This window comes from Dryobates pubescens, chromosome 16 (genome assembly GCF_014839835.1).
Source record: "Dryobates pubescens isolate bDryPub1 chromosome 16, bDryPub1.pri, whole genome shotgun sequence".
NCBI classification, from domain to species: domain Eukaryota; kingdom Metazoa; phylum Chordata; class Aves; order Piciformes; family Picidae; genus Dryobates; species Dryobates pubescens.
This window is the reverse complement of record NC_071627.1, coordinates 25,226,070-25,243,897: the sequence shown is the minus strand read 5'-3', so window position 1 is coordinate 25,243,897 and position 17,828 is coordinate 25,226,070. Positions and strand designations below refer to the sequence as shown.

Sequence of the window (17,828 nt, the reverse complement as noted above, 5' to 3'; positions counted from 1 at the left end):
GGCAAGTGAAAGGAATTTAGTGAACTCCACAGCAAAGGAGTTTTTAGGAGTGATCAAAGCAAAAGTTCCTGAGGTACTAAAAAAAGACACTTCAGATGGACTTACTTTTAGTCTGCACTTCTTCCTGCAAGAGATCCAACTGCAGAAGGCTGAGCACTTTGCAGAAACCATTTGGCACCCAACCTACAGGACAGGTCTGAAGGCAAGCCACCACTCCAGCCCTTCAGAAAAGGGAAGAAGCAGCACTGTGAAATGCAGCACCTTCAATGTTAGAGAACTAAATCCTCCAGCAGAAAAGCAAGAGAGCCCAAAAAACCTTGTCTGGAACAAGTTGGACAGCTGGACAATTTCTGGACTTCCCCTTGGAAGCAAGCAGTATTTTAAAAAAGCAATTAAAAAAAAATCATAGAAGGAGTTGGGCTGGAAAGGAACCTAAAGATCATCCAGTTCCAACCCCCCTGCCATGGGCACAGGCATCTCCCATTAGACCAGCCCACATCCAACCTGGTTTTGAACACTCCCAGGCCTGAAGCCTCCACAACCTCCCTGGGCAACCTCTTCCAGTATGTCACCACCCTCAGGGGAAAGCGTTTCTTCCCAGTGTCTAATCCAAATCCATCTTCTTCCAGTTTGAAGCCACTACCCCTTGTCCTATCACTCCAGGCCTTTTCAAAGAGCCCCTCCCTAGCTCTCCTGTTGTATCCACCTTCAAATACTGGAAGGCTGCTCTAAGGTCTCCCTGGAGCCTTCTCTTCTCCAGGCTGAAAAAGCCCAACTCTCCCAGCCTGTCTCTGGAGGAGAGGTGCTCCTCCCTGCTGCTGTAGCATCTACGTTGCACCCAAGGAATCTGAAGTTTCAAGTTTTCCATTAAAACAACCAGGTATGTCATTTGAAGATACACCCAATGAAATTCAAGCAGAAGCCTTAAGGGGGGGGGAATAAAAATCAGAATTTGTTTTGAAGAAAATTAACCAGGATTTAAATTGTGAAAGAGAGGAGAACAGAAGATAAAACACACAGCACTGATTCAGACTGGCAGCCCAGGCCACACACATTGTACTGAAGCTCAAGTGATTTCTTCTCATACTTACAAAACTGGTTTTATTCTTAGTTTTTCAGAAAATTATTTTCAGTATTAGCACCCACATTGCAAATGGCTCAGACTTGACTTTACACTTGAGAACAGCCACGCTCCATCAGTGAAGTGCCCCTGGATGCTTCCCTTTTGAGTTCTTCAGCAAAGCACCAAGAGGGAAAGAGGCCAAGATGGCAGCGCTAAGCGAGCTCTGTTCCCTGACCAGGCACCTCCCAGGGACAGAATTCAACAGGGCAGAGGAGCAGGTGAGTTTGTGAAACAAGCTGACCTGAGATGCAAGTAGAATCTGACGGGGTTTCCATACTTAGTTCACAAGTTTATTATGAAAAACACTGCAGCTCTGTCCTGCAGCAACATTGTTTTACAGAAAAAAACAGTTCTGTTCAAAGTAATTCACTATCCTTGGACAATTACAAGGGACAATATGGCAGGGCAGAGAGTGGAAAAGGGAACTGAGTGCAGACAAAAAACCAAAACAAAACCAAAATTAAAAACAAATAAATCCATACAATTAAATTAAACAGTATCCCTGAAAATAAAACAGCTTCAGAACAAAGATGAGGCCTCGGTACTTGTTTCAAAAATGTTTAAGCTTCAATGATTGTTTGCTGCTACCCTTATCTACAGTCATGCTGAATAAAGCTATAGCTAAATGGGAAGTTAAATGTATTCACGAGGTGTTAATGTCTACATCTTATCATCTGCAGTCTCTCAGAGAAAGCAAAAGTAACTACAAACAGCGCGACGCCAGCGAGGGGCTCCCGGCCAACAGCGGCGCTCAGCATGCAATGGACTGGTTCATTCTAAGTGGTCACAGTTGTCGACAAGAGGCTCTGTGTTTGTATGGCACGTCTTTTGGTCCATGTGAAAAACAAGTTTGAATGTTAGGGATTTCTCTGACACTTTGGAGTTACTGTTGCTCTGCCCGTCCTCTCCCCAGCTCCAGCCGCGGCTCTCGGCGACGCTCCACAGGCCCGGCAGCTCCTCACAGGAAGTAGTCTGGGGTGCGCCGGGTGACGTGCGGCTCCCCTCTGCGCGGCGCCGGGTCGAACTGCAAGCTGAAACACAGACCCTGGTTGGAGCAGGGCGTCGAGGCAGGGACACAGGCCCTTCCCGAAGCAGGGCTACAACGCACGCCGAAACAGGAGTTCAAACGGCACGCTGCACAGCAGAGATGCTCACTGGAACAGGAGTTCAGCTGACACGCAGGTGTGGTCTGTATGGCATTGCAGCAGCAGTGCTCTTAACACAGGTGAGTCAAGTTTACTCGGCCCAGGAATTGACTTCATAGACTCATGGAGTCATTAAGGTTGGAAAAGACCTTTAAGATCAAGTCCAACCCTAACCCAAGTACCATGACCACAGAACTATATACTGGAGGGCCACATCTACATGCTCCCTGAACACCCCCAAGGACGGTGACTCCACCACCTCCCTGGGCAGCCTGTTCCTTGCAGGAAAAGTATTTTCCCAATATCCAACCTGAACCTCCCCAGCACAACTTAAGCCCATTTACTCTGGTTGCAGATTCTTCTAGGACAAGCATTCAGCTCCCTCCACTCCTCCTGCTAGTACATATTTGTAAGCCCCACATCTTAAACTCTTCTTATGATTATTACAAAGGGACTGGAGAGGAACAAGTCTTCGTTCCAAAGACTCAGAGTGGTCAAACAGAAGTCTGACTTTAGAGAGTTAAGGGTCGCCAGTAGCTGTCAAGTGGGGCAGCTTACACAATTTTTGCCCTGTTCACTAGTCAAACTGCTGCTGAGGTAGTTAATTAGAAACCTCCCTAAAGAAGCCAACCTCCTAAGAATTCCAAGCTTCCAGAAGTCTCTTGCCCTAGACAGAAGGTGATTATCTCACCCATGACAGTGCACTCCTGCTCTCAATCACACACCTCTGTGCAGTAGTTCATTAAACTCCAGTTCCACAAAACCAAAATGAGGAGTTTCACTTTAACCTGACAGGTGAGATGTCAACAACTGCTCCAGGTGCTTGACTCCAAGACTTCACATATGACTAACCCAACATTTCCAGTTCCACTTCACCTCCCAAAAGCTTACAGCTACCCACACCATAACACAATGCTCTCTGCTACAGCAGCTATCCTCCCATCACAAGCACTGGAGCTCTCATTTTTAAGCATACTTACAAGGAGTATTTTAGAGTATCATCAAGTTCCATAATTGCAGCCTGGTTGCCACAGCGGTAGCAGTAGTTTGGAGCACTGAAAATTGTTACTACATTCCGGTCATGGCACCAGTTGTACCCCTGCAGAGGGAAAACGCAGCAATTGTGACAGCCAGCCCCTTTGTCGTACCCCACCGAACCACCTGGCTGCTGACTGACTGTGGAGTGTGCAGAACCACAAGTGGCATCGGTAGGCTCACTTTAAACAAGATTCAGGCTGTATCTTTGTCTTCTTGACAGAAACAGGGTAAAAGGGAATTTTGGCCTTCATATGCTGCTTCTTCCTAGTAAGCATGAGACACTGAATAAAACCTCACAAATAGTCTCCTTGGCATTAGGGTAAAATCATTAAGCCAGCATTTGTGGAGTACACAGTCTATTCTGAATCTTCACCTGTGATCATCAAATCAGAATACAGATACGTTCAAATCTTCTACCTATAAGGTATATAAAAATCTCAGCTGCCAGGAAAAACAAGAGACCAAGAACAAAAGCACACACCCAAGGTGAAAGGAGGAGCAGCACCTATTGAGGTGCCATTTTCTTACCAGGGCACTCAGCATTTAAGAACCTTTTTCCCTACACAGAAACACAACACCACACTCAACTATCACAGAATAGTAGAAGGGGTTGGGTTGGAAGAAACCTTAAAGATCATCTAATTCCATATCCCCCCCACCTGCCATGTTTGGAGCCTCCACGACATCTCTGGACAACCTGCTCCGGTGCCTCGCCACCCTCATAGGGAAGAATTTTCTCCTAATGTCTCATTTAAATCCACCTTCTTCCAGTTTGAAGACATTAACCTCTCATCTTACATCTACTAATGAAGCCTGTTCTGAGATATTACTGTACAATTTCTGGAAAAAGGCCAAAGTAAAGATTACTCCACAGTCAAACTGAGAAACTCCTTTAGCAGCACATGAGTATTGTCCAAGTAGAGCTTCTAGAGGACTCTCATCTGGCTCATGAGTCGTGACAGCATCAGATGCACATCTCTGAGACACAGAGTATGGCACTCACGGACCAGCTAACACCTCAGCCACCATGCTTACCTCCATTACCAACTGATGAGCTCTGGAAACCAATGTAAGGCCATTAGCATGGTTGAAGGTTTCTGAAATATCCTGTCCAAATGTATAACCTGCACCTCGAGGAGAAATGCCCCAGCCACCACGATCATCGGGATCTGACCATAGCAAGTCACACATGGGACCCTACAAGAGATGAAGGCGTTTCAGAGTTCAAAAATCCCCAACTCAGGAAAAGCCTGCACACGGACCAGCCCTGCACAGCTTCTTGCAGCAACCCTTTAAGACTTAAAAAAAGCCTGTCAGCTGCAAGAGGTGGTGCACTTAGCACTTGAAATACTAAGTAGTTCACCTGAAGCAGAACTATTTTGCCCCTCTGAGCTCATTCAGTCATGCCTGATGAGCCTGCAGGCATACACGGCACGTTTCTTTAGGCAAGACATCTCCCTTACCCTTTCCTTCAAAAGACCACAACAGGAAGCCAGACACTTTCATGTTGCTAAGTTGTTTTGAGTTTCACTTTCCAGCTGTCTACTCAAACACCAAGCATGTGCTGAATCATGGATCTCAAGAGTTATTGTCAGTACCTCATGGGGAACTTCCTGCAAGCGATCAAGTGCTCTGATGTGATCCAGTGTATCTATCGATGGAGAGAGGCCACCATGTAGACAGAAAATCTGCAAGAATTAGAGACAAAGTTTATCCATGCAGTTCTGTTTAGCAGAAATGCAAGTATTAATGTACACATTATACACATTCAGCATATCTGCCAGAGATTCTCTGAAGCTGAGAGATGACAAAATCCAGCATTAGCAGCAACGTTTAATTTTGTCAATACCAACCTACCTGACCATCCACCAAGGCAGTTAGAGGCAGGTAATCAAAAAGGTCTGTGAAGTATTTCCAAACATTTGCATTTCCATATTTTCTTAAACATTCATCATAGAAGCCATATACTTGTGTGATTTGCCTGCTTTCGTGGTTCCCTCGGAGGATCGTGATACGCTCGCGGTAACGGACCTATAGAGAAGGGCTTCGTTTAGAGGCAGAAGACCTCTCTTCCCAAAAGAGAGAATCTGCACCCCCTGCCCCCATCATCATAAAGCAATAAACCCAAGCCCTTCTTTGAGATGAAAATTCAATTATTACCTTTGAGGAAAGGAAGGATAATTCATCCAAATCTTCAGCAGCCAAATATTTTTGAGCTTAATTATGACTTTTTATCCATCGTTATAGAAGACATCACTACAGGTGTGCATTATGCTCACCTCTTCAAGCAAACTCTTAAGAGTGCTGCTTAGGCAAGCAAAAAAACAATGAACAGAGCACTCATTTTAGAGAGCATCTGAGAAAACTGAAAAGCACCGCTTGTGTTTTCACCACTGTACCACCAGTGCAGTGCAGCTCACACTGCTGCACACCACGTGTGGCCGGCATGGTCATTACCTAGGGTTTATACAGAGCTGTAGAGCTGAGAAGAAAGAGTTACCTTAAGAGCTACAAGCAATGTGACTGTTTCGACTGAGTAATAGCCTCTGTCAACATAGTCCCCCATGAACAAATAGTTTGTGTCTGGTGATTTGCCTCCAATTCTGAACAGTTCCATGAGGTCGTGAAACTGGCCGTGGACATCTCCGCAGACTGTGACTGGACATCGGACTTCCTGCACGTTAGACTCTTTTGTCAAAATTTCTTTAGCCTGTCAGACAAAAGGGAAACACAGGAACTGTGAATGTGTCTTGAACAGTCACATATTCAAAGTATGCTCTGCCACTTCTGACTCTTTGCTACCTGCTTTCTTCATCGAGTCTTGTCCCTTCTTTGTCTGAAGCACTCAAGGTAAGAAAAACTAAGTCTAGAAATCACGCCAACATCTTCGCTCCACCCCTTCAAAATCCTGAACTCAGGCATGGCCCAAAACCACACTCTCCCCTGGGGAGGTGAGCAGAGACAAGCTCCCAGGGAGTCCTACACTCTAAAGTCTCACTTCAGAGGACTGTTTGGCTTGACATCCATCCGCCCTGCTCTGAAAGCAAAGACGGAGTCCTACATGAAGCAAAAGCAAAACCATAACTAACACCCAGCGGTACCCACGACGGCAGGGCTGGTGACAACCTGCACAAGCTTTCTGAACAAGTCCTGTGCTCAAGCACACAGGAGCAACAGCAAGTTGTGCCTTCGTCAGCCAAAGTAAAGCAACGTTCTTGTCCTCTGCACTTTTCCCATAAAATTGTGCTCAGAGAAGGTGCAGACAAAGCCAATTTGTGTGAAGCAGCACAAGCTAAATATAGCATCAGAAAGGGAACGCTGAAATAAGGCAAGAATTCCTTTAATTGCACCCTCCCTCTGCCAGCTGTTACAGTTTGTTCTGCAGCAGTCCCCAAACAAGCCACAGTAACCTTCTACATCAAGAGGGTATTAGAAATATAAATAGTAATGAGTTTGTAAGTGAACATCTACCAGATTTCAGTGCCTTCCAGCCACCACGGTTGCAGTGCAAAAAGGAACCCTTCTTTACCTCGTGACCAGAATGACAAAGGAACATACAAAAACTATATTCTGTTTTACAACAAGGTGTCTACAAGACCTGCAGAAACAGCATCCGATACCACCTATGCATGGGTTACACCGGATCCAAAATACTGAGGCACATACCAGTGTAAGAGGCAGAAGGAAGCCCAACATCACATTCATTTTACAGATTTTCATCATTTTCTCAAACCTAACCTGACAACTTAAGCCAGGGGGTGGGGGGGAAAGGGGGTCTGCCAGGGAAAGAAGTATTCTGTGACAGTAGAAATAATTCATTATAATCCAAAGAGCATTCAATTTTAAAAGGTTAGGAAAGAAAGATTTGAAGTAAAAATCTAAACATTAAATGCTGGGGACTGCCATGAGCCAAGCTATTAAGGAAGAAGCTGCTGCGTCCTAATTTCCACCCTATTTGTGAAGTTATCAGCTGCACAGCAACCAACAACTCCCCCACCCTGAAGCGGTCTCACTGTCCAGGCAAACCAGCAGAGTCACCACTGCAAACAAGAAAAGTGCTCACACCACCACGCTGAAGGATGGAGACTCCTGAAAATTCAACACTGGAAAGAAGTGCAGAGACAGGCTGGTGATTCAGCACCTGGCACGACACAGAGCTGCAAGTATGGCGGCACAGGGCACAGGGCTAAGTGCATCTCATGAGAGAGCTTCCACCCGTGCTGTGCCTAGTGCTAAAGATAGGTCAGTGCTGGCTTGTGGCAAGTGCTAAAAGCGTAGATTTATTTTAAGATAGCCTGACTTAAGTTCATTTTAATGCACTGACTCTCACCGGATGTTTTGAAGGAGGTTTAACAGCCTTAGCCTCTCCTAAGACACTGCTACCAGCTTAACTCTCCTGACCAGGAACACTGCAGATCCCCGTGGTGCTGCGCTGTCAAAACTACTCCTCAGTGAGAATGACCTCCACTGCCAGTTTTTCTGAGCACACAGAAAGCAGTGCACAAAGAACGCAGCATTCATCTTTCACCAAAGGAATGTGATGTCCATGCTGCCAGAGATGAGAGTGGCAGAGCTCTCAGCACCAGTGCTGCCACTCCTTCAGCCTGTGCTCAGCTGCGTGCACAACCACGCGTGCAGGTACGTCAGGCAGCTGCTCTGATGGAAAAAGACTGTTCCAGGTCAGCCTGCATTCAAATCCCTGCTGCAGGGATTTCACCGTTTCCATGTTCTCAAGTTCCACGAAGTTCTGTGTTACAAACTGCTTCATCCATTCAGTCCAGAATGTCCCATAGTACCAACAGTGGCATACAGTGAAGGGCTTAAGCACTACACTTGCCTCTACACAAGAGCTTCAGCAGAGCTAGCGGTGGAAAAAACACCACCCTGAGAACGAGCCACCGAGTGGCCCATCAGCCACACCCCAAACTTCCACCTTGAATCAATTCCTCTAAAAGGACATGAAAAAAATGCTGTAACAAACCCTCAAGTGGTAAAACAACAAACACCCTGTGCCTGTGATGTCACAGTTTCACAATTTGAGTTTCCCAGAGGTACCACTGAGGTGTGCCTGAGACCCTGCCTTTGTCCTGGACCACACACCACCCTCTGCAACCTCATCTGGTTCCAGTCCCTCTCTACTGAGCCTTTCCCCCAGATCCATGATGATGATGCTACTCACTCAGCCACACCATGCACCTCCTTCCCTGTCCCTCCCTACCCACCCTCCCCTCAACCAGCTGGGCTTCACACCAGCAGCTGTCCCAAACTTCCTCAGGGAGAGGATGCAGCAGAGCATTTTTCACCATCCTTCAGCACCAGACAGTACCTGTGATCAAACCACCAGATGAAGGAGAATTAGGCAAGAGATGCATACGTGATTCCTTTACTTCAAAACCCCAGTGACCTATTGTGCTGCTCCAAATCATGCTCATTATTTTTTCAGCACTACACAAATACTACTACACCCACAACTATTTTGCATCAGCCTTTGTACCAGCTGTAAAATCAGCATTTACCAACTGAAGTAATAGTTGTGGTTTTTTTCCAGTTTTAATCTGTATCCATTTGTGCTTGATTCTGAAATTTGAGTGTGTAGTGCTGAAAAAATAATGAGCATGATTTGGAGCAGCACAATAGGTCACCGGGGGTTTGAAGTAAAGGCATCAGGTACAAGACTAACGCAAAAACCCCGCAGCTGTAAGACAGCTGCACAGTGAGAGCAGAAGTAGTAGTAAAATGCTGTCATAAGCAACAGCTGCTGAGGTGGGAAGTCAGGTATTTCACTCAGAGCAGTCCCAAAGTTCAAACAACAAGCCCTTATCAAACATACTTCAGCTTAGTCACATTGACTGCAATTCATTCCCACCTGGTATCTGAAACACTGCCTTACTCAGCTGTTTTGCTGGGCAGAGGCAATTTGAACCATCCCAAAAGACAAGAAGAATAAAACCAATATTGATTTAAACACAGAGGCAAACAACAAACGGCAAGGCAAGCAGCACTGCGTGAAGATACAAACTAGTACTTCAGAATTCAGTTCTTCCTGCACTGCTGCACTTCCTCCACAGGCCAGAGAGCACTGAGCACTGTTTTGCTGCCTCCATTCACAAAGACCATCCTTGATGCAAAACACTGCTCTTAAAATGCAAAGATTAGCTTCATTGTTTGAAAACAATGCAAGATCCAAGTGTAAACTCTGCATTTTGTAATTAACAGCCAGGGATAAGAATTTGAAAACGCCTCTTATTAGCCTATTAAAGCCACCACCATATGATGTTCAGATCTTCAGTTCTATTTAATGAGACACAAGGGTTGTTATGGATGCAGAGGTATCCTCTCCTGTTTCTCCCTTACTTGCATGTATTTTTATCCTGTATGTCACAGGCTAAGCCTCCAAGTTCAGTGCTAGAGAATGGATGGACTGCAGCCTGTGCTTCTCAACTGGCTCCGTGCCGAGGACAGACGAGCTTCCCCTCACCAGCAGAGCAACATCAGCCTTGCCTCATGAAATTAATTTCAAGTGGTCCACTTCTGAAACATCCTCTGAATCTATCTGTACTCAAATTCCTTTGTGTTTCCAGAACATACCAGATACTTCTCAGTTATTCCTGCCATACATTCTATCAGGAGCTCTGACAAGTCAAACCAAGTATCTATCCTGAGAACCATTCCTCTAGCTTTGCAGGACAATGCATGGCAGTGCTGCACAGCAGCAAACCACTGCTAGAAAGTGCTTATCAAAAGAGGGCTGCTAACTCAGCAAAGCAAACAGCCACTGGTTTCATCAGACAACAGGGCTCCCAAGCCTGGTTGCAGACAGCAACCTGTCATTCCTGGCTGACCAGAGCTTACTCCTGCAGCCCACTACACTGTCTAGGAAAGCATGGTGAAGAGCATCCAGGCTAACCAAGAAAAACCCCAGGTATCTGTAGTTACCATAAAGACACTTTGATAAGGCCCAAGACTTCAAACACACCCCTCATTTCCTGTCGTCAAGATGCCCAGGATGTGACTAAAGGCACAATGATCAGCTAATTGGGATGAACACTAGTTTTAGCTGGCCAAACATTGTGGACTGGAAGAGATTTCCCTTCCAAGCAAAGTCATCCATTGAAGTCAGCAAGTCTTCTGCACCAGCATTTTTCTGCTTCAATTGAAGGGCTTCCCCTCCCAGCTGGAGAAATGAGGTCTCCAGTATCACCCTCTATGAAGGAGGAAGGACAGCAGCCAGATTAGATATGACACAAATGGGAAACTGATATATGCCGAGCTTTGGAAGCCACTAAGGAGTTCAGTGTGAATGTGCCAGTAGAAACACAATTAAAATACAAAGCTCTATGCTGACATTTAATTATTCAGTATTCCAAAGTAAGTAAAACCAGGATCTGCAGCCACATAGAAGCCACAGAAGCAAAATACTTGGGAAAGCCCAGGGCTGAAACAGAAGAGAACTGTTCTGCTTTCTGCTTTGTTTTGTAACTAGCACATTTCCCTCAATTTCTACCCTCTCTCACTACTGCAGATGAAGAGCTCAGGAAAGGAAGGCAAGGCATACCTGGTCTAAGAGTCAGGGTGCAGCTCCTGAGAACACCTGTGTCATGACATGGTAACTACACTGGCAGCCCTTCATCTTCTCGGGATAGGGCACTTCGGACTAACAAGCCAGCTCAAAAGTTTTAACTGAAGTGCACAAAAATAACGTTTAGTAGCTTCTCATTTAGTGTCAGTTACTGCCAGTGAGCAAGCACAGGCAATGAACTAACCAAAAGAAGGGTAAAATTCTATCAGTTTTGTACTTCAGCAAGTACCCTTCCCCTTCTTCAGGGCTCCACAACTCAGCTGCAATTGCTCCCTTCTCTTTGAGCCGTTTCTGTTGCTACAGAACACCAGTTCGATAGAAGACATTAGCCAGACAGAACACAATCCTAATGCCAGACCAGATTAAAGAGACAACCACTTTCCTTTTTCTTCAGGAAACTGCAGAAGGTCTGCAAAAAAGCATACAGGCAGTAAGCCTTTACCAAGCAAGCCTCTGTTCCTTTGTGTTACAAAGGACTGACACTGCTCCCAGACCGGGCAGTCCCCTCAATACCTCAATGTGGAAAAAGAGCAGCAGTCTCACAACTCAGCCTAACTGCAAGGAGAGCCCGCAGAGCTGGCTTGAGAGAAGGGAAACTGCTGTTTAAGTATCAGGAGTTGACAAGATGAGATGGAAAATGAGGACAGGAAGGGAATGTTCTGAAAGACCTCAATGTTGTCATTTTGCTTGGATTAAAGATCTTAGTGCCCTTAACTTTGAATTGAAAAAAAAAAAAAAGACACAAAGGCCATAATTTTTTATTTTTTTAAATACAGGAGAGGTAGCTCAGGAAATCCAGCTGCCTTCCCCTCTACAGGAGTTACAACAAACACACCAATGGTACTAATGCATGAAGCTGACAGAGAGGGTCTTCAGTGGCCTCTCCAGAACAAGCTGCATCCATGTGGTAGTATTCAAGTCATTAAAAAAAGAGCCTAAAGCTACTCCCAAACTAGTTGTGCCTGATACCCTCAAGTCCAACCCAGTGCAAATGCAAATGGTTTTCAACACTTATGCTCAAGTATCACCCACTACAGCTAGGCAAGGCCATGTTGAAGGGAGGGTCAGAATATCAACTGGTGTAGCCAAGTGTTCAAACCCACAGACATGTACTTCAACATCAACCAGCAGGTAGGCAACACCTGCACTTGAAGGCATCTTCAGTAATCCCAATGGAAAGAGTGAAGCCTTGATTACTGAGCAGTTGAGCTCCACATTTCTTCTTCAGCCAGCAATAAACTGGTTTTCCACCTTGACATACCGCCTGAAGAAAAGGAATTGAAGCCAACAACTGTGTTACTGAATACCGGAGTAGTGCTGAAGGGTCCTTCAGTGAGGATGGAAATCCTCTCACAGCTCCTCTGAATCCCTTCACACAGCTTTCTGTACAAGGCTTAACTCTGTGACTCCTGCCAGGCAGGTTAGGTTATTGCACTGTTTAAGGCAACCCAGATGACACAGAGCAGCACCGTCATCACATCTGAAAGGCAACAACCACACCACAGCTGTGTTTGGAGGAGGACTGCAGACTACAGGCTCATCCATGTCCCAAGCCTTAAATCAGGAGAACTCAAACAGGAATGCTTACTTCTGTTACCTTAAGCAACGCCCAAAAGAACTTCTAAAATAACACAAAACCATCTTTCGTTCCTACTCGATCACAACTAATGCAATTGGGATAACAAAACCCACCCCACCACGCTGCCAACACTACTCTACTGAAAGAAAACATCAAATCAGCAGCTTGCTACTGCTGCAGGAAGGGGCAGATGCAGGACTGCCTCCCCAGGAGCAGGTGAGGAGGCTGGTGCTTCCCACACCTTGTGTGTGGAGAGCCCATTCCCATTTCATACTGCCACCTGCAGAACACTGGGAATGAAAGGCTCTTTTTTGTTCAAGTGTTCCAGAATCATCTAAAACACAGTCATTAAACTGTCACCAAAACAGCTTTTCACAATACCCCTGCAACTTCAGAGATGGAAGGTCTGTGTGTCCATCAATGGCTTGAACTCCAGGTACATTCAACAGAACCGCAGCAAAGGAGTCCTAAACCATCTGTGGGCTTCCCACAGTCCCTGAAACCACTGTAGAGGGCAGGAGTTCAGGGGTTTCCCTGTTAGGGAACCCAGTAGCCAGTGCAGCAGCAAGGAGGAACTGAAATGCTGCACCTTCCACACCCACATTGTTCTCCTAGGGCTAGAGGTGGAGGGACACAGAACTAGTGGAACTCAGCACACCGCATGGGACCTCTGTTGAGACAGGATCTTCAGTTCAGTTACAGCACATTCAGACAGGAACACTATGTTTACCACCACCTTTGTATGAAGATTGCTACAGTTACACATAAAGATATGGGAATGCAAAGCTAGCTAAAGAAAAGAGCCTTGCAAACACAGCTGGGGACTGCTTAAAACATCCACTTCTGGTGAAAAATAATCTGCTAAGGCAGGCAACTGCCCAAAATCAGAGGAGGCTAAAGGGAATATGTGAGTGCCTTAGTCTGAGAAAAAAGTGGGGCAGACATCTTAGGGCAGTAAAAGCTTAAAAGGCAGGAGTGAGATCCACAACACTTCCAGTTCTGTGCATTAGAGGAACTGAACTTTGATCACAGAGGGGTTTTCTCAGCCAAGAGAAAGCTTCAGTGACATACTGCCCTACCAGAACTAAGGCACTTAAGCTGAAGGAGTTCAAACAGCTGAGTACATGCATGTATGGCTAGTCCTCACCTGCAGCCAGGCTCAGAAAATCTAACTTGGAAGATTTGATGTTAACCAATGGTGGAAGTTCTGCAGAAATAAGAAAATAAAAATTTAGAAGCAGAGAAAAATAGGCCACTGTCCAGGCACCTACCAGAGAACAGTATGGCCCAGAAAGGTATCCGCACTGAGAAAATCAGCACTAGTGACAAACCAAAAGGCCAATGTAACCAAGACCACTCTTTAAGAGACAAGGCCTGGAACCAAGGTTTCTGGAATGCCTTTAGAGGACCAGCCCTTCACTTGCAGCAGAACATTTGGTTTGCAGCTCTGTCTCTTCAGACACATCCTGCTAGTAATTGCAGTGCACAGCAAGAGCCCTCCACACTGCACACAGCACGTACATCCAAACTGCCATCCTCTAAAAGCTGTATGCCATGTTCAAACTCGCTGAAATACTAACTAATGTTTCTAGAAGAGACTCGCTGCCACCTGCACTATGCCCCCTCTGAAATAACCCATGGAGACTATCCACAGATTCAACTCATTCCCTTGTGCATCTTCAGTGTCATCTCACCTTCCTGAGCAATGGACCACACCCCCACCGCTTGTGACTGAGAGCATTTACACACCATAGTGAGGAGACAAGACCGTGGCTCTACCCATACTCCAAACCAGCATCCTTTCATTCCAAGTGGCCAGGGGAAACCCCTCACCTGGCAACTGCTGTCCCTCAGCAGAGGAGAAACAGGATGAACAATGCCAGTATGCAACAGTGTCCACAGGGTGTATGGTTTGACAGCATCTTCCCAACATCATATCCTGGAGCAAAGCATGCACAGCTGGGCACAAAACTGACAGAACATACAATACACAGCATGTCAGGCCTGGGATATCTTAGCTGCCACTCAGAGGCTCTTATTTTTTCAAATTATCTGTAAAAGTATTATGTATTATTCATGGTTACAAACTATTCCCAGGCTTAGAAGATGGTTTTGCCCAGTTACCAGCACCCAGGTAACCAGGCACAAGGTAAGATGCACTAAGGAAGTAACTGGGGTGCAGGGATGGCCATCATCATCATTGGTAAACAGCTCTTTATCAATACTGAAATGCAGAAGAGCCCTTAGGTTTCTTTTTAGTAGACAGGCACCAGTCTGCACAGACAAGGTCCCAGCAGATCAAGAAATACCAGCCAGGAAGATCACCCCATCCAACAGTTTTGGGGGAAAATCCTCAAACAGATTTATTTCCTGCAGCTAGACCTATCTACAGCTCAGTGGGGTGAAGAATGACCCAGCAGGGTTTTTCTCTCTCCTTTGAAACAGGGATAGTTGACACTGCTCATACCTCAAGCTGTTTATGGAAACATGTACCCTTTGGGTGTGATTACACCCACAAAACTACAAGGACAATCAAAACGTGAAGCACTGCTCCATGAAGCTTACAGCAATCAGTGACAGAAGCATGGAAACTGGTAAGAGCCAATGCTGCCCCTCAGCAAGAGGGCACAGGACTCACCTAACACCCTGCTGTCACACACAGGCCTTTTCACTTGAGGGGCAGAGATGACTTGATGGAAAACTTAAGACTTCAAGTTCCCTGCAATGCCAACCACGTAAAAACACAACTACCCCAGCAGGAATTCCCAATGAATCCATCTGCAGTTCTCCTCCTTAACACAAGCAGCCCGGTGGTGGCTGTGCCCTGCACAGTGCAACAGCCAACCCATCCGAGAGGGAATTGCAGCTGCTCAGAGAAAACTGCCCCGGGTATGGAGCTGGCTCACACCCATCCAACGTCAGGCAATGGCTGGCTGCAATCCGGGCAGAATTATCTCATGCATTCTTGTGGCCATCTCAAAACACAGTAGTTAGCACACAGCTTGCTGTGACCTTTCCTTCATCTACTGTGATTTTGGTGATGAGCATTACACATTTAACCAGAAATACAGCTCACTGCCATTCTTCACTGGGAGTAAGTGAAAATGCCTTGCACAACAATGACAGTATCTTCTGCAAGCAACTTCCAATGCTAGGTCTACTCCTTAGTTACCTACAGAACTCAGTAAAATGAAAGCTTTTTCCTATATTCCCCATCCTTCCTCAGGTTAACAGAGCCACTCCTATGGTATTCAGGATCCCGCACTAGCATCCACTTCTAAAGGATGGGAAGGGGAATACAAACCTCTCCACGGAGCAACACCAGCAGCTGGACTGCTCTCACTAGAAACACGCATGAAAAAGAGGCAGGCAGTGACACTGCCACTTGCTTGCCTCACAATGTAAAAACACACAAGCTGTATCGAAGGGCAACAATTTTAACTTGCTAGAGTAGTTGTGAACCAAAAGTTGTACTCGGGCAAGAACCTGTCTGGCCAAAACCACTGCAAGATAGTTACTAAGTCAATAGAGAGTCTTCTGGAAACACCCCAAAACACCACGCTGTGGTGTTTGTAGGCAGGATGCCCAATGAAAAAGCAATCTGATTCCTTCCTGTGGCAGGTACACGGCCTCCCTTAAAACCCAGTATATCAGCAACTGCTCGTATTCCTTATTTTCCAGTTCCCAAACAGTCCACAAATATTACTTCCTTCAGTGTAGAAATACATAAACCCTTCAGTAACCAAAAAAGCTGTTCAGCTTTTTTGCTGTTGCTACATCCAGATTTAGAAGCCAAATGGAAAACGCTGCTGGATGTTATTAGTTCTTCCTTGAATCTTCAAACTGCTGGGCTGATTTCAAGACCTTTTTAAAGCATACATGTTTCAATCAACACAGTCCTGCAGCATTCAAATCACAACACTTCGAGTCGTCATCAGAAGATTAGGATCTCGAACCTCTATTCTATTAGTTTAATGAAACCCACAATCTTATTCAGCCGAGCCAAAGTCCCAGATGCAATTTCCCTCTCAATGACTGCATCTGTTCTTACACATATCATGACAAAACCCAAAACTCAAGCTGCTGCGTTCAAGCCACAGCCCTCCGCCCCGTGCAGCTCTCCGCGGATCAGCACAAGCTTGTCTTTCCAGCGCAAGGACCTCCACTCCGGGGCCGCTGCACAACTGGAACCGCACCGCGAGAGACTGTCGCCTTGGGTCACCCGCGGCCGGACCGGCAGCCGAGGCCGGCCGGGGGCGGTTGCACCAAGCACTGCCCGAGGAAGAGAAAAGGTAGCGGAGAAGGGCCGGGGCCGGGCGGCCCGGCCGGGCTCCCTGCCGGGATGGCGGCCCCGCTCGGGGGTCTCTCCGGCAGCGGCGCCATTTTAGGAGGCGATGAAAAGGCGGGAGGCGGAGCCAGGCTCCCAGCGCAGCGGCGAGAGGGGGCGCGGATCCGCCCGCCGAGGGGCCGCGGCTCGCCCGGCTCCCAGCCCACCGGCTGGCCCCGTCGCGGGTCCGGCGCCAGCCACCCCCACGGAACCATCCGAGAGGCGTCGACCCGCCGGTCCGCTCGTCCCGACGCCTCGTCCCGCCCGCGGACCCTCCACCTACCCGGCGCAGAGACGCCTTCCCCACCCGGCGGCGCCTTCCCAGGCTGCCGGCCGCTCGCCTTCCCGCCGAGAGGCCGCGCTGGTCCCGCGGGCTCCTCCAGCGGTCGCCTCCCCGCAGCGACCCGGCTCCTGCCCCCTCCGCTTCCCCGCAGTCCCTCACCTTCTCGCAGAGGCTCTTCACCTGCCCCTCGGACAGCTGCTTGCACTCGTTGAGCTGCTCCACCCACTGGTCGAGCTCCTTGGTGAAGACCTTCTCCTCCATCCCGCTCACCCCCACCTCACCGGCTGCCGCGGCCACACCACCCCGGAGGTCCCCTGCGATCAACTCTCCCAACGTCGGTGGCCGCGACACGGCAGGATAGAGCGGCGGGTGGCGAAGCGACCGGGAGCACTGCGAGTGGCGGCGGCCGGCGCGGCGCTCTCCACTCCTGCAGCTCTGCCGCCCGCTGCCTCGCACCAGACCGTGTAATGGCCGCCGCGCCTGACGTCACCGCCTCGGCTTCCACTACGGGGAGGGGGAGGCAGGCTCTCGGAGAGGCAGCGGCGCTTGCGCGGGCTCCGGGAGGGATGGCGCCTGCGCGCCAGCTAGGGACGAGGAGGACCGGCCCGGCCGGCGAGTGGAGTCAGGACGCGTCTGCGCCTGTACCGCTGACGGCGGCACACAGCGGCGGGGGCGGGTGAAGTGGCGGCGCTTGCGCCCTGCGAGCGGGGGGCTGCGGCGCAGGCGCGGGAAGGGGGGTGGCGGGAAGGGCCTT

The 17,828-nt window shown here is 47.8% G+C and overlaps 1 protein-coding gene across 1 annotated transcript; it reads right to left on the bottom strand.

Annotated features, from left to right (window-relative positions):
• Positions 1-1,084: 1,084 nt before the first annotated feature.
• PPP2CA (protein phosphatase 2 catalytic subunit alpha) lies at positions 1,085-17,554 on the bottom strand. Its single transcript, XM_054168320.1, has 7 exons — positions 17,234-17,554; positions 5,807-6,016; positions 5,164-5,337; positions 4,905-4,994; positions 4,342-4,503; positions 3,249-3,367; positions 1,085-2,154 (listed from the first exon to the last, which is right to left on the bottom strand). Exons 1-7 carry the CDS (start codon positions 17,333-17,335, stop codon positions 2,082-2,084), a joined length of 930 nt encoding a protein of 309 aa, XP_054024295.1. The 5' UTR covers positions 17,336-17,554; the 3' UTR covers positions 1,085-2,081.
• Between the last annotated feature and the right edge of the window lie 274 nt (positions 17,555-17,828).